Here is a 27,203-nt window from a genome sequence, read left to right on the forward strand (position 1 = left end):
CCGGAGTGTCACTGAGAGAAGCGACACTGACACGTGGACATACAACCTGCACACGCGTGTGCAAGGGCACAGAGGTCAGGCACACACTGGGTGTGCCTCTGCTCTCACCGGCCCAGAGAAGGGCAGTGACCCACCCACCCAGGGCCACAGGGCAAGGTGGTCAGAGCAGGGAGTGAGCTCAAGATCCCAAAGGGAGGGACTTCCCTGGGTGCAGTGGTTAAGAATCCGCCTGCCAATGCAGGGGACACAGGTTTGAGCCCTGCTCCGGGAAGATCCCACATACCGCGGAGCAACTAAGCCTGTGCGCCACGACTACTGAGGCTGCGCTCTAGAGCCCATGAGCCACAACTACTGAGCCCTCGTGCCACAACTACTGAAGCCTGTGTACCCAGAGCCTGTGCTTTAAAAAAAAAAAAAAAAAAAAATCCCAAAGGGAGGCTGCTAGACAGCCCAGAAAATTCCAGGGACAGGAGGAAAGGATCCACCTCCACCACAGCTTGAGAAGTGTCCTGGGGTGGCAGAAACAGCTCAGGGACTGGGCCAGCAAAGTGGGGCAGAGCTGAGACAAGGCCCCACGTGCCCAGGCCTGGGACTCAAGAGAGGGGTTCTAGAAGCCAGTACACTAAACCCCCCCCCCCCACCCCGAGAAGTGGGACAGCATGAACGTGGCTGGGCTGTAGAGGGCAGGAGAGCCTTGCTGCCCAGGAGGTCACTGGGGCTGGCCATGGCCAAGACAGGGTGTGCACCCAGGGTGTGGTCAATGGGGGAAGGCCACTCCCCCTCCAGGGTGGGGCAGAGGCTGCTTAAGAGGGAGGCTGGGCTGAGGAAGGAGCCCTGTCTTGACTGGGGCCAGGGAGGCGAGCATCCCACAGTGAGCTGTGTCAGAGCTGGGAACCGAATCCAGTGTCCGGATTCCGACCTGGGCTCCGGAAGGCCCCTGTGAGGTCTCCCCTGCACCAGGTGCAGCAGGATGGTGGGTGTCGAGGGGCCGTTTGGAGGGCAGGCAGCTAGCTGTCCAGCACATGTTCACGCCCACACGAGGCAAGGTCCAGTGATGGACAGTGTTACCACCTGGAGGGGAGACGCCAGACCTCTCCAAAGGGAGAGAGCGTCACTCTAAGCATCACTGAAGCACGTGAGCCAAGGCAGGTGGCCTGGATCTCAGGAGAGACGGTGCCCAGCCACCACGGGGGGACGCGGTGCTCGCTGGCGGCCAGCGGGTCTCTCTGCCCCACAGTCCAGGCCTGAAGCTGCACACGGAGCCCTAGGGCCTCCCGCAAGTGGATCCCAGGATTACCCACTGGTCCTGGGGCTCGAGGTCAGAAACCTACGACTCTCAGAGCTGTGTGCAACCCTGCTGATCAGCTGGTCCAGTCCCGTTCCGAGAGAGGCAGGGCCGACAGCCGGGACCCCTCCCCGTGCCACAGCCAAAGTATCCAGAGCAGGCCCACCTGCTGACCCACCACCAGGCTACAACGGGGGAAGGTAACTGCTAGCACGTGTGCCTCCTGCTCAACCAACGGGGCCTGGAGGGTCCTCTGTGTGACATCCTTGCGACAAAATACCAGACAGTCGTCAAAAATAATGAATCAGCTTTGGGTTAGACGTGTCAAGGTGTCCATATTGTACAGCTGGGTAAAAACTCAGGTTATTAAAAAAGAAAATCTAAGTATACACACACTTGAACCTCCACATATCATGTACACAGGAATGTACTACCAGAAAGGCTCACGGTGACCCGTGAAGGGGACCCTCTGCAAAGGGGTTATGGGGGAGGGGAACAGTCACACCTCACGAACAGAGCACATATAAATATGTGCTTTTATTTTATAAAAGTAAAACTTTTATAGCGAGCACATATAAATCATACATTACTTTGGGAATTAAAAAACAACAACAAAGAAAAAGAACTTTATAAAAGGAAAAGCTTTTAAAACATTATTATTTCATTTTAGTTAAGAAAAAATTGTGTATAAGCTATATTGAGAGGATAAGTGTGGTCTTGTCTGGGAAGCAGTAATTTGTTTTTTTCTTTTCTTTTTGCCTCTCTCTGGTTTTCAACGTCTATGAAATCCTGGTACAAGTACAGTCATAGGAGCCCCAGCTCTCATGTGGAGCCCGGGTGCAGACCAGAGCCCAGGACTCAGGCTTCCAGCAAGTGACTGACTTTCTCTGCCCCATGACTCAGTTTTCCCTGTCACACCCCTCCAGAGGCAGCTGCGGTGGCCAGAAATAGCACACGGGAGGGGCTCTGATGAGAGAGAGTAAGGAGGGAAACAGCCTTACAGGGTGGGCGGCTGGGCAAAGGAGGGAGAGGATGGTTTTAAATCACTGATCAGAGGTTTGAAGAAGAAAAGCACCAAGTGGGGAGCGCAGGAGCAAGCCTGTCAGAGGCGGTGCAGGTGAAGCCACCCGACATCACGAGATCCGCAGGGAATCTGACAAATGCAAAAGATTCTAGGGGCCTGGAGTAGGTGAGCCTTTGGGCAGGGAAGGAGGAGGGGAGGAGACCTTATCTTCAAGGAAGGGGCCCTTGGATGGGAGGCAGCTGCGATGACCACCAGGCCTAGGCCTAGGTCCTGCTCCTGCCCCTAACTCACAGTGTGACCTGAGTTACTCCTCGCTTGTCCTCTGTTTTCACAGCCATTAAATGGTTACTTGGACCCAAGAGTCCTTACGGGGTCCCTCCCCAGTCTGACCTTCTGGGGAGTAGTGAGTGTGGTTCAAAGAACCAGCTCTGTGGGCAAAGACCTGAGTTCAAATCCCTCTGTCGCTTACTGGTAGCCTTAGAAAGGGACTCCCCCCGCTCGCTTTCCCCATGTGTAAAACGGGCAGATAATGGGACCTACTTCACAAGGGGCCATGCCCTGAGCACACAGTAGGTGCCTATGAAATGCTGTGATGCTGACAAGGACAGAGAGGTGCCCATGCCCCACGACCCCCTCAGGCCCCACACTGACCTCCTTGTCAATCAGCCGCAGCGGGTACTTGATGTCCGGGTTCTCGAGGGTGATGGCTGGGGTGGAGCGCTGGAACAGCTTCATGAGCAGGCTATACAGGAACCAGACTGGGGAGAGGACCACGTGGCCCAACTGAAACGACAGGACAGACCCACGAGGTCAGCCTGCCCCCTGCCCTTCCCCCAAACACACCTCCGGGCCTCTCCCCTACCAGGAACGCCCTCTCCCCACCATGTTCATTCAGGGAACCCCAGCTCCATTTTGGTGCCAGTTGGGAGAAGTTACAAAAAAATCAGACTCAGGAAACCTACCGCTGCATTACTGAGTCGTTGGAAAAGCTCCATTTTCCCTGAGGAATGGGGACAAAGAAAGCTACATAACTGAGCATGTAGCCCTTTTCACTTTGGCTGCCAGGAAGCTCAGCATAAAGTTCCCAAGTACCTGTGCTTAATCTTGAGCACTGTGTATCTGTGCTCCTTCCCTCCCTCCCTCCCTTTAGTCAATTTCCCTGGCCCTATTAAGTGATGTCAAGTGCTAGCTCTATTTAGACAAACAGACAAACCCCTGAGCCCTGGGGTTCTGCCTTCAGGTGGGAGGGGCAGCTGAGGCACTGAGCTAGACAGTAGGAAGCTCTGCTCCTTGCTGGCTGTGTGACTCTGGATAAGTCCCTTCCCCTCTCTGAACTGAACTGGACCAGGTGATCTGCAAGGTCCCCTGAAGCTCTGAGAGTCTACTACTCAGCATCATGCAGAGCCCTGCACAGGGGCTAACCTCATGACAACCCTATAAGGTAGGCACTGTCATCACCACCACTTTATAGATAAGGAAACAGATCAGAGAGGCGAAGCAACTCACCCACAGTCACACAGCGGGCAGATGGGGAGCTGCAATTCAAACCTGAGCCCACCTGCCTCCCCAATCACACTCTTAAACATCAGGCCTCACCCTCATCATCACTCACCCTCTTCTCTTGCATGGCTCTGAGAACCTCTTCCTTGCCAGCCCCCTGTCCCCCATATCGCAGCTTCACAAAGACCCTAGAGGCAGTTTGGATTTTTTAAAAACAGAGAAAACCCCAATCCCGTGGCCAAATAAAACTGCTTAGGTTTACCTGGAGAGGACGCCCTTGCAAAGAAAGACAGCCAGCCTGCTGCTCTTTCTAGCTATTTCTGTCCCTGGGAAAAGCACTTAGCCTCTCTGCCCTGTTTCTCCATCTGTGAAATGGGGGTCATAAGCTACATTCTCTGGCTGTGAAGATGGAGATCAGCCACGGAAAATGGCTAACCCAGGTCCTCCCCCAGCAGGCACTTGACCTCACTGGGTCTCTGTATGCAGCAGCTACCCTTGGCCATCCGGAAGTCGAGTCCCGGGCAGCCTCCACTATCTGGACCACAAGTGAGACTCAGGAAGAAAACAACAACGGCCTCAAGACGGCTCAGACCAACCCTACAGCAGAGAACCTGGCAGACCCCACCCTAACCAGGGAGCAGCACGGGAAGGGGGCCAGCTGACACCGTGTACCTCCTGGCACGAAGCAAGAAGGGCCCAGCACGGCTCTGTGCCCTCCTTCAGGAGCACACAACCTGCCTCTAACACAAGGAAACACCGAGGGCCTTTCTCCACGATAACTGGCACCACTCTTAAGAAATGCCAAAGCCATGAGAAACGCAGGCCGAGGAACGGGTCCAGATTAAAGGAGGCTCTGGTGGGTTGGAGGGTGCTCCCCTAAAACTCATGTCCACCCAGATCCTGGGGACGGAAAAGGGTTTTTGCACGTGTAATTAAACTAAGGATCTTGAGATGAGATCCTCTTGGATCCCCCCAGTGGGCCCAGATCCCACGACAAGTGTCCTTCTAAGTCAGAGGAGAAGACTCAGAGGAGAAGGTTGTGTGAAGACAGAGACTGGAGTGATGTGGTGACACACCAAGGAGGCCAAGGACTGCTGGAAGCCACCAGAAGCAGGACGAGGAGGAAGGACCCTCCCCTAGGCCTCCAGAGAGCACGCCCTGCCAATACCTTGATATCAGACTTCTGGCCTCCAGACTGCAGGAATGAATTTCCATTGTTTTATGCCACCTAGTTTGTGGTAATTTATATGCAGCCGTAGGAAACGAATACAGTAAGTCCCCTACATGTGAACGAGTTCCGTTCCAGAGCACGTTCGTAAGTCCAGTGTGTTCATAAGTCCAACACAGTTAGCCTAGGTACCCAACTAACACAATTGGCCGTATAGTACTGCACTGTAATAGGTTTATAATACTTTCCCCACACGTAATACATAAAAAGCAAACAAACACAAAAAATAAACAGTTTTAATCTTACAGTACGGTACTTTGAAAAGTACAGTAGTACGGTACAACAGCTGGCATACGGGGCTGGCATCGAGTGAACAGGCAAGAAGAGTGACTGACGGGAGGACGGAGAGGAGGGGGGAGATGGTAGAGCTGAAGGATCGTCAGCAACACGAGACGGAGGGCGAGCTGCACTTTCACTCACGCCTGACGTTGACGTCTTTCACTCACACACGTTTGCACCTTTGAAAGCTTGCAACTTGTAGGGGACTTACTGTACAGAGGCCAAAGAGACAGAACAACTGAATACAATGTGTGGTTCTGAATTTGATTCTGGGCCAGGGGAAAAAAAAACAGTTGTAAAAGACAATCCTGAGACAACAGGTGGCATATGCATGAAGGCCCATAGATTAGACAACAGCACTGTATCAGTGTTACACATTCCTGATTTGATCATCGTCCTGTGATTACGCAAAAGAACGTCCTTGTTCTTAGGAGACAGATGCTGAAGTATTTAGGGGCACAGAACCATCATATCTGTCGTTTACTCTCAAATAGTTTAAAATACACACGACACACAATAAAGTAAATATAGCAAATGTTAATATCTGGTATATCTTGGTGAAGAGTATTATATAAGGGCTCTTTACACATTCTTTCAACTTTACTGAAAGTCTGAAATTATTTCAAAATAAAAAGTGAAGAAGGGAGTCCACACTAGTGGTTCACATAGTGGGGTCCACAACCGAAAGTTCTCCCAAAATACTGGTTCTCAAGAAAATTGTTTCACAGCTTGTTCACTCACCCTCCCTAGTGTACCTCCCTGACTTCAGTTCTCACAGCAGATGACCGTGTGTATTCTTCTTACCGTAACACTACAAATTCCCCTTTCTGCCTTGGCTGCCAGGAAGCTCAGAGTCGTTCCTTGCTTGCATGGGGGCCTCTCTGCCTCCTTTGCAGGCCTCTTGAGGTAGCATGTTCTGCAGAGAACAGACCTGGAATGGGCCCCTGCCCTATTGAGGGTCAGGTGAGAAGACTCTCACCTCTCAAGGCCCAGCCTCACTGCTCCCCTCCCTTCCCGGAAGCCCTGCCAGGACCCTTGACTCTATCAACTGGGGAGGACACTCTGGCTGAGTACCTGAGGCCTCTCTGAGCCTCGGTATCCTTGGCTATAGAAGGAAGGTGAGGGCCACCGCCTGGCCAACAGCCCAGGGGAGCTGGGATATGAGATGAGGTGGGGAGCTGAGGTCACCGAAGGGTCTATAACCTGGGGAGTGTGGGCATGCACACAGGTTTTTCTACCACCCTCATGGGGCCACCATCACCCAGGAGACGGAATACCCAACTGAAGGCAGAGCAGAGGCACCGAGGTCCCACACTGCCTGGCCCTGCCCCCAAACCGGCCCAGCTGCCTCATGCTGCCCAGCTGCAGCTTTGGTTACAGGCCTTTTGTTGCGCTCAGGACACCGTGCCTCTCCCACAGGCAGAGCCTCCAGGCTGGCTGCAGCCATGGCCTCGCCCCACGGGGCCCCTGGTCTGTAACCAATGGGTCTAAACAGAAGGCCTGAGCGAGCTGGCCCCAGCGCACCCCTCCGGCCCGCACAGGGCCACACAAAGGGTCTCGGGCCACCTGCTCACTTAACCAGCGCCTACCATGTCCTGGCCACCAAGTGGTATTTCACCCACCCTGGGTCGCATTTAAGGCCCGTTGGCAGTCCTGGACTCTGGGGTCAGGAGACTTGGGTTTGAGACCCAGCTCAGGACTTGAGGAGAGAATCTTCACCTCTCCATGCTCCATCTTCCTCAAGTTCATGAGGACAGTCCCACCTAGGGCTGGGGAGGAATCGAGGCTGAAAAAGGTCATGCATGGAGGAAACTGACCAATGTCCCCGAGCTGGCACTGTTCCAAGAGTGGGATGTGAATTCTCTGGCATAATCCTCACCTCTAATCGTAGGTTATAGGTACCGTGATTACCATCAAGTTACAGATAAGGAAAGTCCATCCTCAGAGGACTCACACCCATTTCTCAGAGAGGTTAAGTGACTCGCCCATGGCCACGCAGCCCAGGCCTGTCTAGCCCAAAGTGTGGTTCTTCCCAAGCCACCTCCCAGGACAGATGCCCTGGAGCCCACAGCCCAAACCCCCTTGCTCCAGCACAGTCCAATCTCCCGGCTCCCGCAGTGAGGCCCCAGCTGCCCAGACTAACAGGCTGCTCCGCCACCCCCAAACACCCACCACGGCCCCCCACCGCCGACACTCAAGGCCCCCGCTATCCAGTCACAAGCCTTTCTTGCCTTAGGCCTTTGCACACTCTCCCTTCTGCCCTGAATGCCCTTTCTCCTCCCTCACCCAACCACTCCTATTCCACTGCCAGAGCCCAGCTCAGACGTCGGCTCTTACCCTCTAGCTAAGCAAGCCCTCAGCAGACTTCCGGAGCCCCCGCCCAACCTCTGCAAACTCCAAGGGGATGAGGGCGACTGGATGATTCCTCTGCTCCAGGCCTCTCCCACATCAACCAGGGAAGCCATGTCCATGGAGAACATTGTTTAGGGAAAAAGTTGAGTGAAGTTACATTTGCAGGAAATCACCATTGTTGGGAGTCCTGGAAATAAACTTAAACGACATTAAGAGCCCAAGTGGAGTTATGTTTGGTGCTCTCTGGAGTTTTATCTCCTCCCGGCACAGCCGTTTAAGTGCTCCGCCAAGTTTAATAACTAAGACCCCCTGGCCTGCACCTCGCTTCACAGCCTGCAAAGCACCTTCCCTTCCATTTCTTCACCGACCCTCAGCACTGGGAGACAGGCCAACTGCATTCTTCACTCGACAAACGAGGAAACTGCGGCTCCGGGAGGCCCAGGGTGGAGTCTGGGCTTCGGTTCCCAATTTTCTGTCGCTCACCCCAAATCTCTCACCTGCCCCAGATGCCAGCCCATGGTTATGTGCTGAGCCGTGAAAAAGACTCATTTGTCAACAGTTCTGAAGACAAGTCCTCGACACTGGCCTTGGCCCTTACACAGAACTTGCAGATCCCAGGTGCCAGCTTCGTGTGCCCTGGAGGCCAGCCCTGGGCTCAAACAGCTGGGCCAGGTCCCCACGTGAGGTCACAGACAAGGCGCGACGGCAGACCCAGGAACGCGGCGGACCTGGTGTCGCATCTCTAGCACTCAGAGCAGAGACACTCACTCAGTAAATATTCGTGGATAAATTCACGGAGGGACAAGAACAATTCCCTGCGCTGCAGTCTCTCTCTGACTTTTCTTACTTTGTCTGAAAGTTTCAGCAACCAGGACAAGAGACCAGATGCCTCCAGGGGGAGGGTGGGCCTCGGCCCTCCGGGGAGCACAGGCCCGACGGGTCGGATCCTGAATTCCTGCCTGTTTCCACACCTGCTGGGCACACCTACCTCCCAGAGGTGTGGTGGGGCTGGAGCCGCTGCTGGAAGGAGCTGTGCCTGTGAGCGGTGGATAATGCGAGCGGCCTTCCTTCCCGTCCCCGTGCTGACGCGACACTCTCGTACCTCACACAGTCCTTGAGCCCGGGACGCAGGCGCTACGGCCACTCACTTCAGTGAGGACACTGAGGCAGGGTGAGGACTGGCGTCCAGCTCGGTCCGTGCGCTGAGCCCCAGCCCTGCGCGGTCCCTCTGCACCTGCGGACAGTCTGGCCACTGGGAGAGCAAGGGTGGACTTTGTACAAATTCCTCTCTGGGAGGCAGCCGTGAGCCGACCCTCAGTGTCAGTCAGTCCTTCAGGTCACAAACCCCAATGGACACAGCCGCCACGGCCCGTGTGGGATGCGGCGGACACAGGTCAGGGGACCCTGTCCCCGGGGAGCTCAAGCCAGTGTGGGAGATGGACACGGGCAGAAAAAGGGGGCCATGGAAAGGTGAAGCTTCGTCTGTGGAAAACTGGAGGCTTTACCAGACTCACAAGGGGTTGGGATGCCCTGTTCCCGGTCCAAGGCACCACTCCCACCCCTGCAAGCAGTGGGCAGAGTAAACAGGAGGCAGGCGGCCAAAGCCAAGGTCCCACCCCAGCTCCTCCTCAGCTGTGCTGCTCACACACACGCGCGCACACACGCGCACGCGCACACGCACGCACACCACGTCACCCCAGCTCCCCAGGGGAGCCAGGGGACAGCTGCTTCTCCAGGCCTTGACCTGGTGCCCCATAGGCCACACTGTGCCCACCAGGGAACCCACCACCTGCCTTTCCCCACCTCTGATAACACAGGAAGGGGAGAGGGAAACGGGGTGCCAGAGTCCCAGGATGTCTCCGGGGAGCCCCCAGCTCACCCACCACAGCTGAGGGACTGGGCAGCCCTACTACCCCCGTATGGCACCCAGCCAGCTGCTCACTCCCTGGAACTTCCCACTGGGACCCTGCCATCCACTCTACCCAGGTCAGGTCTGCGTGGCCAAAGGGACCTGCCAGGACCCCCCAGCTGGCAGGCCCGCTCCTCCCCAGCTGCCAGCCCCCTGTGCTGAGGCTGGGATCTGCGTGTCCACCTCCCTCCTGGCCCCCTTCTCGGGAAGTAGGAGCAAGTGGGAGGCAGTGGAGGAAGCTCTGCAGCGAGGGGCTCCTGGCTCGGCGCTTCTGGGAAAGGGAACCCAGGAGGAGGGGCGGGTGGACAGGGGAGCTGCCCTCCACAGGGGAGACCCAGCCCTGCTTCCCAGGGGCTGGGGCTCTGGACCACGGACTAGGCACAGAGCTGCCAGGGGCAGGGGAAAAGCCTTGGACTCTACCTGTGGTGGCGGCCTGTCAGGGTCCACTGAGCTCTCACAACTGTGCTGGGGGAAGGGGAGCCAGAGTCAGGGTCGGCAGGCTAAGCCCCCAACATACCCGCAGGTGGCTGGCAGGTTCAAGTGCCAACCCCTCGGCGTCCCCCCTTCCGGTGTGTGGGAGGAGGCCTCTCTCAGGGCCTGCACGTCTCAGATAAGATGCCTGGTGCCCAGAGGCCCGGCTGGCCTCCCGCAGACTGCGTGCAGCCGCTGTGCCAGGAGGCCTGCCTGGGGTCTGCTCCGGGTATCTGGGCTCAAGTGGGGACCCCGGCAGGGCCCACGAGGAAAGGGCAATCCTACCACCCTTTGGAGAGAGGAGGCTTAGGAGTTGGTGAAGGTCTCCTGACGCTCAGACGGGGCTCTGCCCCTCATAGAGGGGCTACGAGGGGTCCTTGGCTACTCGGCAAAAACACTGAGCAGCCAGATCCTGGGGACACAGAGACAAACCCAACCAACACGGCTAGAAGGTGAGAAGCACTGTGGGAAAACAGCAGGGGCGGGGGTCTGGGTTCCGGTCCGGAGGCTGAGCAGTGAGGGAGGAAGGGGATTTCTGGGAACACAGTCAGGATATTACGCTGAGGGGGGGTGATGCCCCCAGGCTTGCCCTGGGCAAAGCTGCCCCCTGGGCTGAACGTCACCCAGAGTCCTGGGCTGGGCCACACATTCACAAGGCAACACCCAGGCCAAGAGGCCTTCTGCCGAGTCCCCAAGGGGGAGCCCCACAGAGCCAGAGGGAGGAGGTGGAGGAGGAGGCCAGGCAAGAGGCTCTGGGCCTAATCCACCCAGTGGCAGCCCTCCCCAAGTGCCTCCAGCCAGCGCCCAGGCACCCGCGTGTATGGGCGGGGACTGCCCTCTGGCCACAGCCTCAGCGTGGAGCGCAAGCCATGCACCACCACTGTGGCTTCTGAGAAATCCAAAAGGCCCAAGGGCGAAGGAGGGCAGCCCTGGGCCGAACCAAAGTGACAGCATGACAATGGACTTTGTAGCTCCACAAGTTCAGACTCTGCCAGCCCGGCCGGTGGCCAAGTCTGAGAGGCATTTCTTCATCTGTAAAATGGGGCCAACGGCTGGGGCCTCTCAAGTTTGCTGGGTTAAGAGAGACCAGAGAGCCTAGCTTGCAGCCCACGGAGAGGGCCCCGGGGCTGTTGTCCGTAAAAACTCTGATCTAGCAACACCGCACGTGCGCACACGCACACACTCCACACGCACACACACACCTCACCCCCACTCCACACGCACACACCCACTCCTCACACCCACTCCACACGCACACACCCACTCCACACGCACACACTCGCAGGTACTCACGGTCACAGTCCCGCACGCCTGCTCACTCTTTCACTGTCACTCACCCCCATACACACTCCTGCACACGCACACGTCACACCCACACACCCGGTCACACACACGCCCTCACAAACTCACACTCACACGTACGCACTCCCTCCTTCACACTTCACACGTGTTCAGTCGCACGCACACTAACTCACACGCGGGGGCACCGGCCACGTTCACCCCCGCACTCGCTCAGCACTCGCGCACACATCCGCACTCCGCCGGCCGGGCTGAAGAGGGCGGCGGCGGCGGCGGCGGCGGGCGGGGCGCCCCGAACGCATGGCCGCCCGCCTCCGGGTGACGCCCCACGGCCTGGAGGGCTGGGCCCGCGGGCAGAGGCCCGGGCGTGAATCACGGCCGCACGGGGACCACCCGGGCGCGGCGGGCAGGGTGGGGTGGGGCGGGGCCGGGTGAGGTCCTGCGCCCCGCGTCCGAGCCCGGCCCCCCCGCCCCTAGCGGCCGGGAGCAGTCGGCGCTGCCCGAGACGGGGGTCCGGCGCCCGCCGGTCCGCAGCGACGCCCCGGGCCCGCGGCAGCCGGCGTCCCCTCCCCGCCTACCGTGCTCAGCTGGGCCCCCATGGTGGCGCCGCTCTGCCTTCGCTCCGCTGCCGCCGCCGCCGAGACCGCCGCGCCCCGAGCCAGCCCCCCTGCCACGTCACCGAGGAGGAGGGGCGGGCCCGAGCGCGGCCCAATCGGGGCGCAGGGGCGGGAGGCCGAGCTCGAGGCCCGGCTCCGCCCCGCCCCGCCCGCTTACGTCCGCGGGGAGAGTGTTGAAGGGAGACGGGCCGTTGGAACGCGAGGCCGGCCGCCGGCACAGTCGCCCCGGTCGCCTGCGGCGGGGCTCTGACCCGCTGTGTGGCCTCGGGTGGGACGCTGGCGGTCTCTGGGCCTCGTTTGTCATCCTAAAGGGGAGAAGATGGCGCCCCCCATTGATAGGATCTAAAATAAAATCCGGAAACTCCATCGCGGCCTCCAAGGCCTGCAGGAGGAAGCCCCGCTTGGCCTGACCTCAGCCTGCGCCCCTGAGCACGATGCTGGGCCTCACAGGCCTTCTTGTTCCTCCAACTGCTCGGCTTGGTCCCTCCTCCAGGCCTTTCCCTCTCCCTGGAAGACCATCCCCAACTGCCTCAGGCTCAGCCCTGGCTTCTTGCTTCGGCATCTGGTGAGATGTTCCGTCCTCAGCAAGGCCTGCCCTGTCTCCCTCTCCAGGCAACCTCTTGTGGTCTTCCTGGCACTTAGCACTGAGCTAAAGTCACCGTTTGTTCAGGGATGGTCTGCCCCCAGCCCCACCCCATCACGGTGGACTGTGGGCTTCCTGAGAGCAGGACTCTGCTTTGAAGTCCCCTGCCTGCCTGGAACCTCGCACAGAACATAGAGTATCATATAGTAGGTGCTCAATAGATACTTGTTGAATGAGTGAATTCAACAGACAGTGGGCAGGTGCCTGCTCTGTGTAGGCCCCTGCTGGCCCGCCAGGGCTCTCTGGCCTTGATTGCAAAGGAAGTGATCAAATAAGAAAGCTTAACTTCAGCATGTGCAGCCAGTAAGTTCTCATTGCTAGGTGCTTCCTAGGCCACCCACGGCACAGGTGCCCTCTCCAGAGACACCTTCCACAGAGGCCAGGGGAGCCACAGACCTCCCTGAACCTCAGCATTTCCCCCAGTCACTTCCGATTTTCTCCGTGTTCTTTGTTACACCTGGATTCATGACGGTTATCGTGAATGTGGATGTCTGATGTTGGATTTTCTTCTCGTGAAATTTGGAGGTGACGAAGTTGGCTTTCTCCTTTTCATCATCACCTAAATGGCCTTAAATAAACAAAACTTAAATACTATTTAGACTAAGGCTATAAATTCTAGTCCAACAAACAGTCCTAAAAAAATCACAATTAGGATGGAATCTATTTTTTCGTCTTGTCATTTAAATTATTACATGCACTTGTAGACTCAAAAAGGAAATCGGGGCTTCCCTGGTGGCGCAGTGGTTGAGAGTCCGCCTGCCGATGCAGGGGACACGGGTTCGTGTCCTGCTCCAGGAAGATCCCACATACCGCGGAGCGGCTGGGCCCGTGAGCCATGGCCGCTGAGCCTGCACGTCTGGGGCCTGTGCTCCGCAACGGGAGAGGCCCCAACAGTGAGAGGCCCGCGTACCGCAAAAAAAAAAAAAAAAAAAAAGGAAATCGCTTTCCTCCTAAAGTTATCATGCTGTTGTTGCCTCTCTTAAGATCATATTAACTGTCCTCTTCTTATTTATCTGTCTGAACCTTTTCATAATTGTTGCAGTGTATAAGATTAACATTATAACAATATAAATTATTGAAGCATTTGCTCTCACTACAGTAAAAGCTGTTGTGTTTACACCTCACCCCACTGAAACACTCCAGTGTGTAAAGCACAAAAGGAGTTTTCACTCCTGGTTACATCTGGAAGCTTCCCTACAAAGTATCCCGCCTGCCAGGCTTGGCCTCGCATGAGGGAGTTGTGGTTCAGTTTCTTTGGAGAGGGGCAGGGTGGGGTTCTCCTCAGCCTCCGGGAGCTGCTCACCTCCTGTAGATGACTATAGGGTGGCCCCAGAGGCAGAGTGTTGGTGGGTGAGGGAGAGCGGGGAGAAGAACCAGAGGTGACATTGGTTAGGTGGCCCATTCCTGCTCTTGGGACTCAGACCAAGTGGGGAGGGTTCAGCTGCCAAATTCACTGTGTGACCACAGGCCGAGACCTTCCCCTCTCTGGGAAAGGGTCAGGCAACAAGGTCTTTAAGACCCCTTCTACTTCTGATATTTTATTCTGAGTGGGTGTTCCTTCAGACTTTTTATTTGGAAAAATGTCCAATGTACAGAGAAGTTGCAAGAATAGTACAATCGGGCTTCCCTGGTGGCGCAGTGGTTGAGGGTCCGCCTGCCGATGCAGGGGCCACGGGTTCGTGCCCCGGTCCGGGAGGATCCCACGTGCCGCGGAGCGGCTGAGCCCGTGAGCCATGGCCTCTGAGCCTGCGCGTCCGGAGCCTGTGCTCCGCAACGGGAGAGGCCACAGCGGTGAGAGGCCCACGTATCCCCCCCCCCAAATAAAAAGAATAGTACAATGAACTACCGGATTTACCAGCTGTTATCCTTTGACCTCTTTCTCCCTTCCTCCCTATCTATCTGTTTACTTTGGCTGCACCACGGCGAGTTAGTTGCAGATATGTAGCCCTTCACCTCTACACACTTCACCACACATCTGCCAAGAACAAGGCCATTCTCCTACATCCCATTGTGCAAGTATCAAATTCAGGGAAGTTAACATTGAAACAACACGGTTGTCTAATCCCCAGTCCACATTCCGCTTGTTCCAGTTGCCCCATAATGTCCTTTCTAGCCATTATTTTTTGCGGTCCAGGCTCTAAGCCCAGGTCGGGCATGGCCTTTACTTGGCCAGGTGTCTTTAGTCTCCTTTAGCCTGGAGACACCTGCCTGGTCTCCCTATTGTAAAGGTAACTTTTACTTTGATACCCTGTGAATGTCCTAATTCCCAACAAACTTTCATCCAATGTTTTTAGTTGATGATCATGTCTGAATCAATTGTTATTGAGGTAGTTTAACTAGTTTACAGAGGCACTTTGGGAAAAAACAAGCAAAAAAGGACCTTTGTCTTAATTACTCCTCAAGGCCCTTTGGTGAGCCAAAGAGCAGAAGCTCTCACAAGCCTGTTTGCCTTCTGGGTGCATCCGGGCAGCTGAGAATCCCCTACTCTGCTCAGGTGTTTGATCCTTGGGAGAGGTTGGGAAACGGGGCAGAGAAGCCATGAGTTTCATTTTATAGAGAAGGAAACTAGGCCCCGAGACAGGAGAGAAGTGGGCAGCAGTGGAATAACTCCTCCCAAGGAGTCTCTGGGCTCCCGCCCCTTCCAGGTACCAGGGCAGAGGATTGGAAAGGAGGCTTTCAGGCTGACTGCAGGGCAGAGTTTTCAGGATCCAGGTTGGGGCTGTCCAACCCTCGCCAGTCCCCCTGGTGCCTATTACCTATGTAGGACCTAGGTTGCCAGATTTAGCAAATAAAAATTCAGGATGCCCAATTAGATTTGAATTTCAGATAAACAATGAATCAGTTTTTTGGTACAAGTATGTCCAAGATATTGCACTTAAATGTAGCTATACTAAAAAACTAAACTAAAAGGGGACTTCCCTGGAGGTCCAGTGGTTAAGACTCTGTGCTTCCAATGCAGGGGGTGCAGGTTCAATCCCTGGTGCGGGAGCTAAGATCCCATGTGCCGCATGGTGCAGCTGAAAAAAAAAAAAAAAAATTAAGCTAAAAAAAACCTCATGATGTCATCCAGGGTGTTTGGACTGACATTAGGGTTGCCAGGTAAAATATAGAACACCCAGTTCAATTTTAATTTCAGGGAAACAATGAATAATTTTTTCTCCCGGATGTGGGGAATTAAAAACTGCATGGCACGTGTTATCAGATACAGGAAATAAGGCAGGTAAAGTCAGTGGGATCTTGAATGCTGGGATGAGCTGTCCTTCTGAGAGTAGCTGACAGCCTTGAAAGAAGAGACTTAAGTTTGGAGGCCCTTTGCCAGACAGTTCTAGAAAGTTCTCTTTGGCTATGGAGCATGGGCAGAGGGGAGCAAGACTAAAGGCCAGGGACCAGTCGGGGGAGACTGCAGTGGCTGGTGACATGCCATGAGGCTCAGGCCAGTGGTCAGGGGATGAAAAGAGCATTCAGGAGGCAGGACTGATGGGGCCTGAGGCCCACCAGCTGGTGTGAGTGGGCAAGAGGCTTCTGGCCTGGCATGAGAGGGGGCGGGGAAAGCCTGAGCAGCAATGGAGTCCAGTGTCTAGAGTTCAGAGGGGCTGGGGCCGAGGAGGAGAGAGTGGCCCTGAGTCAGGGAAGGAGGGACACAGAGGTACGGCAGTGTGACGGGAGGTGGAGTGACCTCCTAGGAGGCATTTCTGCCCAAATTACTCCCCCATTAGATTTCAGCTGTAGGAGGAGCTGGCTGGACCTCTGGGCCCTGGGAGGGGAGGGCTGGGTCTGCGCACTCCTGGAGGTGGAGGGGGCTGAGGGGCCCAACCAGCCAGGCCACCTGCCCACCCACTCTTATAGCTGAGTGTCAGGAGGGGCCAGTGAAATGACTTGTCGATAGCTAATGTATTAACCCCCTCAGGCATTTACAATTTGAAGAGAGAGCTTGTTTAAAAAAAAAAAAAAAAGAAAGAAGCAGCAGCAGGGACTGGAATAGCTTTTTAGCTGGTGACTGAGGCATTACTGGTAGAATCAGGCACCTGCCCAGGCTGTGAATGGGCTTCAGCAGAGAGGGGGTGCTGGGACCGGAGGTCGGCTCCGGTGTCACCAAGCCTGTCCTGCGGAGGCCTTTCTGGAAGCCACTGTCTGCTCCGGTGCAAGCTCTGTGCCAGCAGAGCTGGGAGGTTGATGAAACAGGAATGGGTGCCAGCGTGTGCTGTGGCAACCGCATCAGAGGTCTCCAGAAGTATTCACAGCACAGTCCCAGCCTGCAAGATCCAAAACCCATGGAGCCAGTGGAGTCTGGCCTGCACCCCTGGACCAGCCGAGCCTGAGAGTGAGCCATCGCTTACCCAGGGCATCCCGTCTCCACCTCATAGCGGAGAGGTCGTGGCTCAGAAAGGGAAGGGCCTGGCCCAAGGTCACACAGCTGGTGAGGGTTGTGGCTGGAGTTTGAATCCAGTTCTACTTGCTTCTGAAACTCAGCTCTTCCCACGGCCACTTGCCCCCGGAATTAGGCATCTGTTTTCCTTTTCCCTGTTGGCCTGAGCCACCTTACAAAGAATGTCAGGGACTGACTCGGGGGTGAGGGGGTCTGTGTCACTGCCCCCATATCTTGCCTTCTCCAGACCAGAGATTTTCAAGTCTTGGCTCTTGCTGTGTGACCTTGGGCAAATTACTCCCTTTTCTGGGTCTCAGTTTTCTCTGCTGTAAAATGGAGGATCATCTAGAATCTACTAGAATCCAATAGAGCGAAGGTTGCAAACTGTTGGCCAAAGGTCAGCATCCAGCCCTCGGAAGAGTCTGTTCTGGGTTTTGGCTTCATTTGAATCAGTTGCCAAGTTAGGATTTCTGGCTTCTTGTGACAAATCTGAGACTCTTGCTGTACCAGCTCCCAAGGGCAGGCCCTGCAGGTGCTGGGCTTGCAGCCTCTGGTGGAGCTGATTCTACAATCTTCCCAAGGTGCCCCCATAGAGTGTAATTTTCATAATCTTTGCTCCCTGGGAAGCAGGAGACCGGTTCTAGGTGTGGCTCTGCCCCCAACCAGCTGTCTGACCTTGGGCCAGCCATCATTCCTCTCCAGGCCACATCTGTAAACAGGGGCGACACACCCATCTCAGAAGGCTGTGGTGAGGATGGATCGAGATGCCAGGTGTAAACCTGCTTTACAAAGCTGGATGTGTGGACAAGTGGATATTAGACCTAGCAGCACCATTACCTGAATGTCTATGGTATGCTGAGGGCTAGGCTGTGGGGAATCACAGGGGAATGCAGCTCAGTCCCCAGAGACACACAGAAGCACCAAGCTGAAAACAGTGGGTCCAGGCCATTCACTTGTGAGTGAAATCAAGGGAGACCTCATCAAGGTGACATTTGAGTTGCTACCGCCCGATGCACAGTGCGGCCCAGTGGGGAGGCGTCCTAGGCCAGTCGGCGCACGGATCTCTCTGCAGAGCTCCCGCCGCACCTTGTAATCCAGCGCCCCCAGGTGGACAATATGAGAATGACTGAAAACCCTGAAGAGAGAGGAAACTGGCATTGCCCTCGCTTCCCACGCAGAGCAGCGCCAGGCAACCCCGTCTGAAACTGGCCTCCACCTCTTACCTGCTCCGGGGCCTCAGGTAGGCCACTGGAATTCTCAGTTTTTCATTTTAAAAGAGGGGTTCGATGCCAGGAGGCCCTCAGCTAATTGGCGGCCTGGCAGTCCCTTCCTGCCCCTCACACCGTTCGTTTTCACTGGTGTGGCCAAGTGGTGACAGGATGACGGAGCCCCGCGGTGACCTTGCAGGTCTCAGAAAGTCTACAGAAGGCTGGAATACTAACATCCTCGCCACCTGCGCCCCCCCCGAAACAACCCTGGGTACGTTATTTTCCCTCCCTGCGCCTCAATCCCCTCCTCTGTAAAATGGGGTAAATGAGATGGTATGTAAAACACTCAACACTGAGAAGACCTCGTCATCTGCCAGGTGGGACTATTCTGAGGATTTAATTACAATAAGTTAATTTAAATCAAATGAGACAATGCATGCAAAATATATATTTAAAAAATATATCTATTCCTAGGGCAGAGTCACCATAATAAATGCTCGTCCTGCCCGGGCTCTGAGGCACCTCCGGGCTCAGCTGTTCCAGGTGGGGGTGGGCAGGCGGCTCCTGGCGGTGGCACCCAGAGCAGAAAGCAAAGTGGGTCAGCCCCTCCCCTGCCACCTACCTCACGTCCCAGCCCAGACCCCCAAGGGGCCTCCTCACGGGTCTCTGTGCCTCAGTCAGCATGCAGAGGCCGGGCCCCCGTCCAGATCACACAGCAAAGCCAGGGCAGAGACCTGGGATGGCCAGGGTAGACTTGATGTAAAGCCTGAGGTTCTTCGTCTGAGCCCACATGCCCACCGGAACCGGCTCTCTCTGCCCGCTTTAGATCAGCGGCCTGCTCCCCCCTCTTTATCAAACCTGGTGCAAGGGGGGGAAATGTCTTTTTCTCTTACCCTCCTACGTGTGACCCAGGGCCTGGTCGATACCTCTCCACTCACCAAGGCTAGTCTCCTGTGTTAAGCTGTGTTTACAGGTGAGACACGGGTGGCTGCTGAGCTGGGCCAGCTTCTCCTGCAGGAGAGCAGGGCTGTGGGCACCGCGGAAGCCGTGGACTGTGCGAGCAGGGGGCGGGTGAGGCCTGGCAGGGGACCAGGGGTGCGGGTGTCCCAGGAGCTGCAAGGTCACCGGCACTCAGAGCAGGCAGCATTGGGCTCAAAGAAAGAGACCCTAGCTCTGCCACCTGCCCCTTGTGTGACCCTGGGCAGGTGACCTGACCTCTGTGAGCCTCGTTTGCTGAATTGTAGAGGATCCTATGTTCCACCAAATATACTGATTATGGGAGAAACACCAAATAAGCATCTCAGTAGATGCTAAGGTGGTATTTGATAAAGTCCAAGATCCATTCGTAATTTTAGAAAACGACTTTATGGATACAGGAACAGATTTTATGCTTTAACATGATAAAAGTATGTAAATATATGACACTAAATACCAGTATTATATTCACTGGTGAAACAGGAGATGCATTTCCATTAACTTCTGGAATAAGGCAAGGACTTGCTGTCACCACTACTAGTTAATGCTGTTCTGGGGAAGCTAACCCAGGCGATTAGGACACAAATACAATAGATTAAGTGTTGGAAATGCAGATGCAAAACTTCACTGTGTTTAGATTATTACCTGGAAAAGCTAAGAGAATCAATTAGAAAAACTATTAGAAACTTTAAGGAGATTAGAAAAAATTAATACTTAAAAATCAAGTGAAACTACTCTGTGTGAGATTATAATGGTGGACACATGTTATTACACATTTGTCCAAACCCATGCAACGTACACCTAGAATGAACCCTAATGGACTTTGGGTGACAATGATGTGTCAGTGTAGCTTCATCCATTGTCATAAATGCACCACTCTGGCGGGGAACATTGATACGGGAGAGGCTGTGCACGTGTGGGGCGGGGAGTATATGGGAAATCTCTGTACCTTTCCACTCAGTTTTGCTGTGAACCTAATACTGCTCCCAAAAATAGTCTATTAAAACAATCAATTGTCAAAAAGAACTTTAAAAAATGGAAAAAAAGAAAAAAAATCGGGCTTCCCTGGTGGCACAGTGGTTGAGAGTCCGCCTGCCGATGCAGGGGACATGGGTTCGTGCCCCGGTCTGGGAAGATCCCACATGCTGCGGAGCGGCTGGGCCCGTGAGCCATGGCCACTGAGCCTGCGCTTCCGGAGCCTGTGCTCCGCAACGGGAGAGGCCACAGCAGTGAGAGGCCCACGTGCCGCAAAAAAAAAAAAAAAAAAAAAAAAAAAAAAAAAAAAAGAAAAAAAATCAATTGTCTATTTACAAATAGAGATATATAGTAATTGATTAGAATGTCTCTGAAGAAAAGACCTCATTCATCATGGCATTTAAGAAAAGATCCTTTAGCAAGGATCGTGTAAGTTCTATGTGAAGAAAGGGGTATAAAGACTTACATTAAAAGATAGGCTTTAGGGCTTCCCTGGTGGCGCAGTGGTTGAGAATCCGCCTGCCGATGCAGGAGACACGGGTTCGTGCCCTGGTCCGGGAGGATCCCACATGCCGCGGAGCGGCTAGGCCCGTGAGCCATGGCGCTAGGCCTGCGCGTCCGGAGCCTGTGCTCCGCAACGGGAGAGGCCACAACAGTGAGAAGCCTGCGTACCGCAAAAAAAAAAAAAAAAAAAAAAAAAGATAGGCTTTAGGGACTTCCCTGGTGGCGCAGTGGTTAAGAATCTGCCTGCCAGTGCAGGGGACACGGGTTTGAGCCCTGGTCCGGAATCCCGGAAGACCCCACATGCCGCAGAGCAACTAAGCCCATATGCCACAACTACTGAAGCCCGCGCGCCTAGAGCCCGTGCTCCGCAACAAGAAAAGCCACCGCAATGAGAAGCCCACGCACCGCAACGCACCACAACGAAGAGCAGCCCCGGCCCGCTGCAGCTAGAGAAAGCCCGCGCGCAGCAACGAAGACCCAACGCAGCCTAAATAAATAAACTTATTTTTTTTAAAAAAAGACAGTCTTTACTCTTGTATGAGAAACCCAACATCATTAAAATGTCTATTTTTTCTAAATTACTATTTCATTTAATAAAATTCGAACAGGATATTTAAAAATTAATCAAATGATTCATCTAGAAGAGTAAATGTGTGAGAATAGCTGTAGGAAAATTCTGAAAAGGAAGAGTAATAAGGAAGGACTGACTCCATTAGCTACTAAAAGAGGTAATGCTTCTTATTATATTATCTAAGGTAATTGAGCATTTATTATATCCCAGGCCCTCTTCCAAGGGCTTTATAAAGACTACACCATTTGCTCTTCATTACAACACTTGCAGGAGTAGGGATTAGGGTTTTAGGGGCTTAATACATGGACCCTTTTCCCCGGCCCAAGTTCAAACCCACTGAGAGGAGGACAAGGAAGTCAGGGATGGATACAGCCTTCTTACCGCTGATGGAAGCTGTGTTAGAGGCTGCAGCGTAAATGGTGGCAACGATGGGCTTTTAAAAGTAGAACTCAAGGGCTTCCCTGGTGGCTCAGTGGTTGAGAATCCGCCTGCCGATGCAGGGGACACGGGTTCATGCTCCGGTCCGGGAAGATCCCACGTGCCGCGGAGCGGCTGGGCCCGTGAGCCATGGCCGCTGAGCCTGCGCGTCCGGAGCCTGTGCTCCGCAACGGGAGAGGCCACAACAGTGAGAGGCCTGCGTACCGCAAAAAAAAAAAAAAAAAAGTAGAACTCAAGAAAATGAAAAGACAAGTCACAGACTGTGAGAAAATACTTGAAAAACACATATCTGATAAAGAACTTGTATCCAAAATATACAAAGAACTCTTCTAACTCAGCAAGAAGAAAACCCAGTTTAAAACAGGCAAAAGATCCAAACAGGGGCTTCCCTGGTGGCGCAGTGGTTGAGAGTCCGCCTGCCGATGCAGGGGAGGCGGGTTCGTGCCCCGGTCCGGGAAGATCCCACATGCCGCAGAGCCGCTGGGCCCGTGAGCCATGGCCGCTGAGCCTGCGCGTCCGGAGCCTGTGCTCCGCAACGGGAGAGGCCACAACAGTGAGAGAGGCCTGCGTACCGCAAAAAAAAAAAAAAAAAAAAAAGATCCAAACAGACACCTCACCAAAGAAAATGCACAGATGGCACATAAGCACAGGAAAAGATGGCCAATATCATATATATTAAGCAACTGCAAATTAAAACAGTAGTGAGATACCACTACAGACCTGTTAAAATCCACATGGCTAAAACCCCCCAAACTGAAAAACAAACAAAACTCCAAATACCGATGTGCAGGTGAAACAACAGGAATTCTCATTCATTGCTGGTGGAAATGCAAAACAGACACTTTGGAAGACAGTTTGGTGGTTTCTCACAAAGCTAAACACGGCCTTACCATATGATCCAGCAATCACACTCCTAGGTATTTACCCAACTGACTTGAAAACTTATGTCCACACAAAAACCTGCACGTGGGCGTTTATGGCAGTTTTATTCGTAATTGCTCAAACCTGAAAGCAACAGTGATGTCCTTCCCTAGGTGAATGGATAGTGGAGTATACATCCATACAACGGAATATTATTCAGTGCTAAAAAGAAATGAGCTATCAAGCCACAAAAAGACACGGAGCAGCTTTAAATGCTATTGATTAGTTAAAGAGGCCAGTCTGGAAAGGCTATATATACTATATGATTCCAACTATATGACATTCTGGAAAAGGCAAAACTATAGAGACAGTAAAAAGATCAACACCTGGGGTTCTGGGGGAGTAGGGAGAAGGATGGCCAGGTGGAACACAGTGGATTTTCAGAGCAGTGAAATTATTCTGTGTGATACTGTAATGGTGGATCCATGACATTCTACATTGGTCAAAGCTCATAGCACTGCACAACACCAAGCCTGGACTCTAATGTAAATGGCGGACTTCTGTAAATAATAGTGTATCAATATTAGTTCATCAATTTTAACAAATCTAATGCTCTGATGGTGACATAACGGGCCAGAGATCTAAGTGTTGGGAAAAAATCCCTTCCAGGTAAAAGGGTTCAGAACATCCCACCTCAGAATATGCTGCTTTGGGATACTGATTACTTTGAGCTGAAGGTACTTGAGGAACAGAAGATGCAGGAGGGACTCTCTGCCCTCCCCTTTCTACCTAAAAGTAGGTCATACATTTCCCAAGAGAAAGGTGCCCTCCCTGCACCAGGAAGAGAACATTCTTATCACCAGAGACTGGGGGGCGATGCTGAAAGGGATCTGTACAAACTGCTAATATTACGCCAATTGGGACTTCCCTGGTGGTCCAGCGGTTAAGACTCCTCGCCCCGACGCAGGGGGCCCGGGGCTCAATCCCTGGTCAGGGAACTAGATCCCACAGGTGGTAACAAAGACCTGGTGCAGCCAAATAGATAATAAATAAATAAATTAATTAAATACCCCTGATTTTCTTTTCGTTTTCCTCACGTATTTCCTTGTCACTGTCCTACAACTTACTGCCCGGGTCCCAGTCCCTTCATCCTGTCACATCCCCACAAAGTGTCTTCTTTATGTAAAAAGGTATATAAGCTTTGAAGTCCCAGTGGCTTCTCTGGGTCTTCATTTTTCTTCTGGAGACTCCCATGTTTGTACACCTGAAGATACCAAATAAGTTTATATGCTTTTCTCCTGGTAATCTGTCTTATGTCAGTTAATTCTCGGCCACGGAACCTAAGAGGGTAGCAGGAAGTTTTCCTCCCCTACACAGGGAAACTGAAGCGGGAGCAGGCGGTGAGGGGAGGTCCCCACCCCACGGAAAGTCCGATTGGTATCCCTATACGAGAATAACTGGTTCTGTCCAATGCAGGGTAGACATCAATGGAACCCTTTGGAGTCCAGAAATAGACCTAAGTATAAAGGTGGCGTTTCAAATTGAGGAGGAGGAATGATGAATTAGTCACTAAGGAGGCTGGGGGAGACTGCTGAGAGCCCGCCCCCCGCCTGTCACATGACCTAAAATTCCACCACCACAGCTCCTCACTCTGGGTTAAGGTGCAGTCACGCTAGTCATTGTCAACACCATTCTCAGAGCAGGGCTAGCTTATCCCGTATTCTGTTCTGGGGGTGGGGTGGGGTGGGGGGGGTCTGGCCCATGAGTGGGTCATGAGTGAGTGGGGAGTTGAAGGGCCTGGTCTGGAAGGTGGGCACCCCCCGGGGATTTTGGGAAGCTGGGAAATACCACCCCAGCCCTGCAACTAACCTGAGCTGCAAGAGGGATTGGGGAGGGGGTGCGGCAAGGCCTGGGGAGCACCATCTGGGGATGACCCAGGCGAGGTGAGGTGGGCAGAGGGTGGACCACACTTACAGAAAGGGCGGTGCGTCTACGTGTGTGCGCGCGCACGCACAGGTGAGGTGCGCGAGCGAGTGTCGTGTGTGTCAGTGTGTGCACAAGTGAGTGCATGTGTGGGATGGGCCGTGCGTCAAGCGTGTGCACCCGGCGCGTGCGCACAGTGTGCGCGTGTCACCCAGAGGAGAGGGAGTCCGGGACGAAAGGCCGGGTCCGTGCTGATTCGCATCTGCCCTCCCGCCCGCTCCTTCTCGTCGCCCGGGTATTCATCGAGGAGGCGCACCCTCTGACTTACAGACCTATCGATACAGTCGGTCCTCCCAGACCACGAGGACCCTGGGGAGAGGTGGGGGGAGGCTCTCAGAGGCGCCCGGGGTCGAGGATGAGACGCGGGGGCGCGCCGAGCCAGGGAACGTACCTGCTGGGAGGCTCCGGCCCCCAGGGGGCGCCCTCGGGCCAGGAAAAGGCTCCCTGCTCCCGCGCCAGGTCCTGCTGTCCCTTCAGCCACGTAGCCGGCCCCGAGAGGCGGGTGTGCGAGTCCGCGGGGGCTTACCCACCACGCCCCGCGTCTCCGCTGCTCCAGATATTCCAGTTCATTCGGCGTCCGTCCATCGGAGCGCTGCGGACCCCTCGGAGCGCTGCGGACCCCTCGGTGGGGAGGAGAGGACGCTGTACCCGAGGGCTGTGGGGCTCCGGGGAAACCGGAGGCAGGAGCAGAAACTCTGGCCAGGGGCAGGGTGCACGGCCAAGGGAGGCTGCCTGGGGAGGCCTGGGAGGACGAGGAGTTTAATGCCTGGAGGAAGTGTTTCAGGCAGAGGGCACAGCTTGAACAAGCGCCCGGAGGTGGGAGAGCTGGGGATGCTGGGAGCGCCGAAAACCCAGGGTGGGAGAGGCCGGCCGGGGCTCTGGGGAGGGGTCGGGGGTCCGCCTGCCGAGACCTGCGTCCCCACCCCCGTGGCTGTGGTCGAGGGCGCCCGCAGACTACCCGGGAGGCGGCGGGTGTCCCCTGCAGCCTCCGGGCCCTCCGTCTGGGTCCCCCGCGCGCCTCAAGGCGGCAGCACCGAGCCTCCAGCGCTCACGATAATTCTCCCGGTCTCCGTCTCCAGCTCCTTCCCTCGCCTTCGTTTCTCCGGTTTATTCCCCCGCTGCGCTCAGCATTTCTAGCCCTGTCCCCCGAGTTCTCCTGCGCCCCAGCGGCTCCAGAGGTTGTTGCATGAAGCGCTTGAATGGAGGCTGAGTTGGCGTCCGCGGGGCGGGCCGTGTGGAAGGCTCAACGCTAGGCGTCCCCACCTGGCGGGTTCAATGAGGTCGCGCAGGTCAGGGCTGCGGACAGAGCCTGGCAAAAGAACGTGCTTAATCCACGTGAGCGCTTCTTAACAGCAGTCTCCCCCAAACCTCTCATAAGGGCCAGTCAACTCCCCTTCCAACTTCCACACTCTGGAACTTTCTTCCATCCCTTTCCACTACCCCCCCTTCAAAACAAACTACTTCCTTTCTTTAAAAATCGAGAAACACACCCAGCCCCTCCCTTTCTTTCTTCAACCCATTAAGAACTCTTAATAGTCTCCCCTCAGGGTAATTTCTGCTTCGTGAGGAAGTTCCGGCTACGTACCACCTTAAACCCAAAGGAAGCAATAATGGTGCAATTCAGGCAGAGCGCCAGGGCCCTCTGATCCAGCCAGCTGAGGGTGAGGTCCTGCGGGTCTCCAAGTCCAGCCCCCCTGTCTCCATCCACCTGGGCAGGCACAGGGGCTGAGCCCAGTGAGAGACGGGGAGGGGCGTTCCTGAGCCAACATTTCCCAGGGGACTTCCTGCAGCACCTGAGCAGGTGAGACCTGATCGGGTGAGGCCACGGGCAGATTTGGCTGGAAGATACAAGCTACTGCAGGACCTACACCCTCTCAGGCCACCTGTCCTCTTGGCCATTGGTGACGAGGGCTACCTGTGCCCTCTGTGAAATCCTGCTGTTAGTGCAGAATTCCAAAGAGGGGGATATTACTGAGGGCAGAGGGGGAGCCTGGGCCAGAGCATTTAGGCCTGCCTTTGACACTGACCTTGAGCTTGTTACTTATCTCCCTGAGCCTCAGGTTCCTCATCTGTAAAATAAGAATAATCGTACCCATTCTGTCTCTGAAACCTTTTTAATGCCTCTGAGCTTCAATTTTCTCACCTATAAAATGGGGTTAATTGTAGCCTTTCCTGTGTATCTTACAGTTTTGCAATGAATTCCATTCATCTGTTCATCAGATGATGATGATGATAACGAAAGGAGAGTGCTTGCTATGTGCCTGACGCCGTGCAGTACACCTTAAATCATCCATTCCTTCCGACCACTCTAGGAGGTAGATGTCTGTATTACCACCGATCCACAGATGAGGAAACTGAGGCCACCTACTCAGCCTCACACAGCTGCCTGTGATTCAGGCCCAGGCAGTCTGGCCCGAGGCTGGACACAGTCCACTGCACCGGGGACTGGTGTACGGTAGTCCACGATATCTCGTAGTTGAATGAGTGACACTGCAGAAGTGCCCTGTGAAGAGAGGGTCTGGCCCAAGTCAGAGTGGGGTCTGGGGGTGTCCACACCCCACCCTGCTCATTGACACAGATGAGCTTTGCAGGTTCGTGCACTGTAACATGCAAAGGATGGGATTTGCCATGTAGTCTGTTTTCATTCCTATCTGAGATCGGGGACTCTGGTGGGTCCCCTGGGTAGTCACAGGGCAGGGTCTTTGGGAGACAGCT

At 54.6% G+C, this 27,203-nt stretch overlaps 1 protein-coding gene across 10 annotated transcripts in view; it reads right to left on the reverse strand.

Moving 5' to 3' along the window:
- The window catches only part of CYB5R3 (cytochrome b5 reductase 3), a 72,018-nt gene that overhangs the window by 12,436 nt on the left and 32,379 nt on the right, over positions 1–27,203 (reverse strand). For 2 of the 10 annotated variants that reach the window (XM_067010339.1, XM_067010340.1), the window contains 3 exons: positions 25,447–25,751; positions 24,880–25,230; positions 2,961–3,092 (listed from right to left, as the gene is read on the reverse strand). In XM_067010339.1, the coding sequence (XP_066866440.1) occupies positions 2,961–3,044 (84 nt within the window). In that variant the 5' untranslated portion in view covers positions 3,045–3,092; positions 24,880–25,230; positions 25,447–25,751. Of the gene's footprint in view, positions 1–2,960; positions 3,093–6,120; positions 6,233–8,656; positions 8,921–9,997; positions 10,134–11,925; positions 12,047–24,879; positions 25,231–25,446; positions 25,752–27,203 lie in introns of those variants that run through there. The other 8 variants (XM_067010337.1, XM_067010338.1, XM_067010336.1 and 5 more) reach the window with 8 other exon arrangements.

This window comes from Kogia breviceps, chromosome 12 (assembly GCF_026419965.1).
Source record: "Kogia breviceps isolate mKogBre1 chromosome 12, mKogBre1 haplotype 1, whole genome shotgun sequence".
Taxonomy (NCBI): domain Eukaryota; kingdom Metazoa; phylum Chordata; class Mammalia; order Artiodactyla; family Physeteridae; genus Kogia; species Kogia breviceps.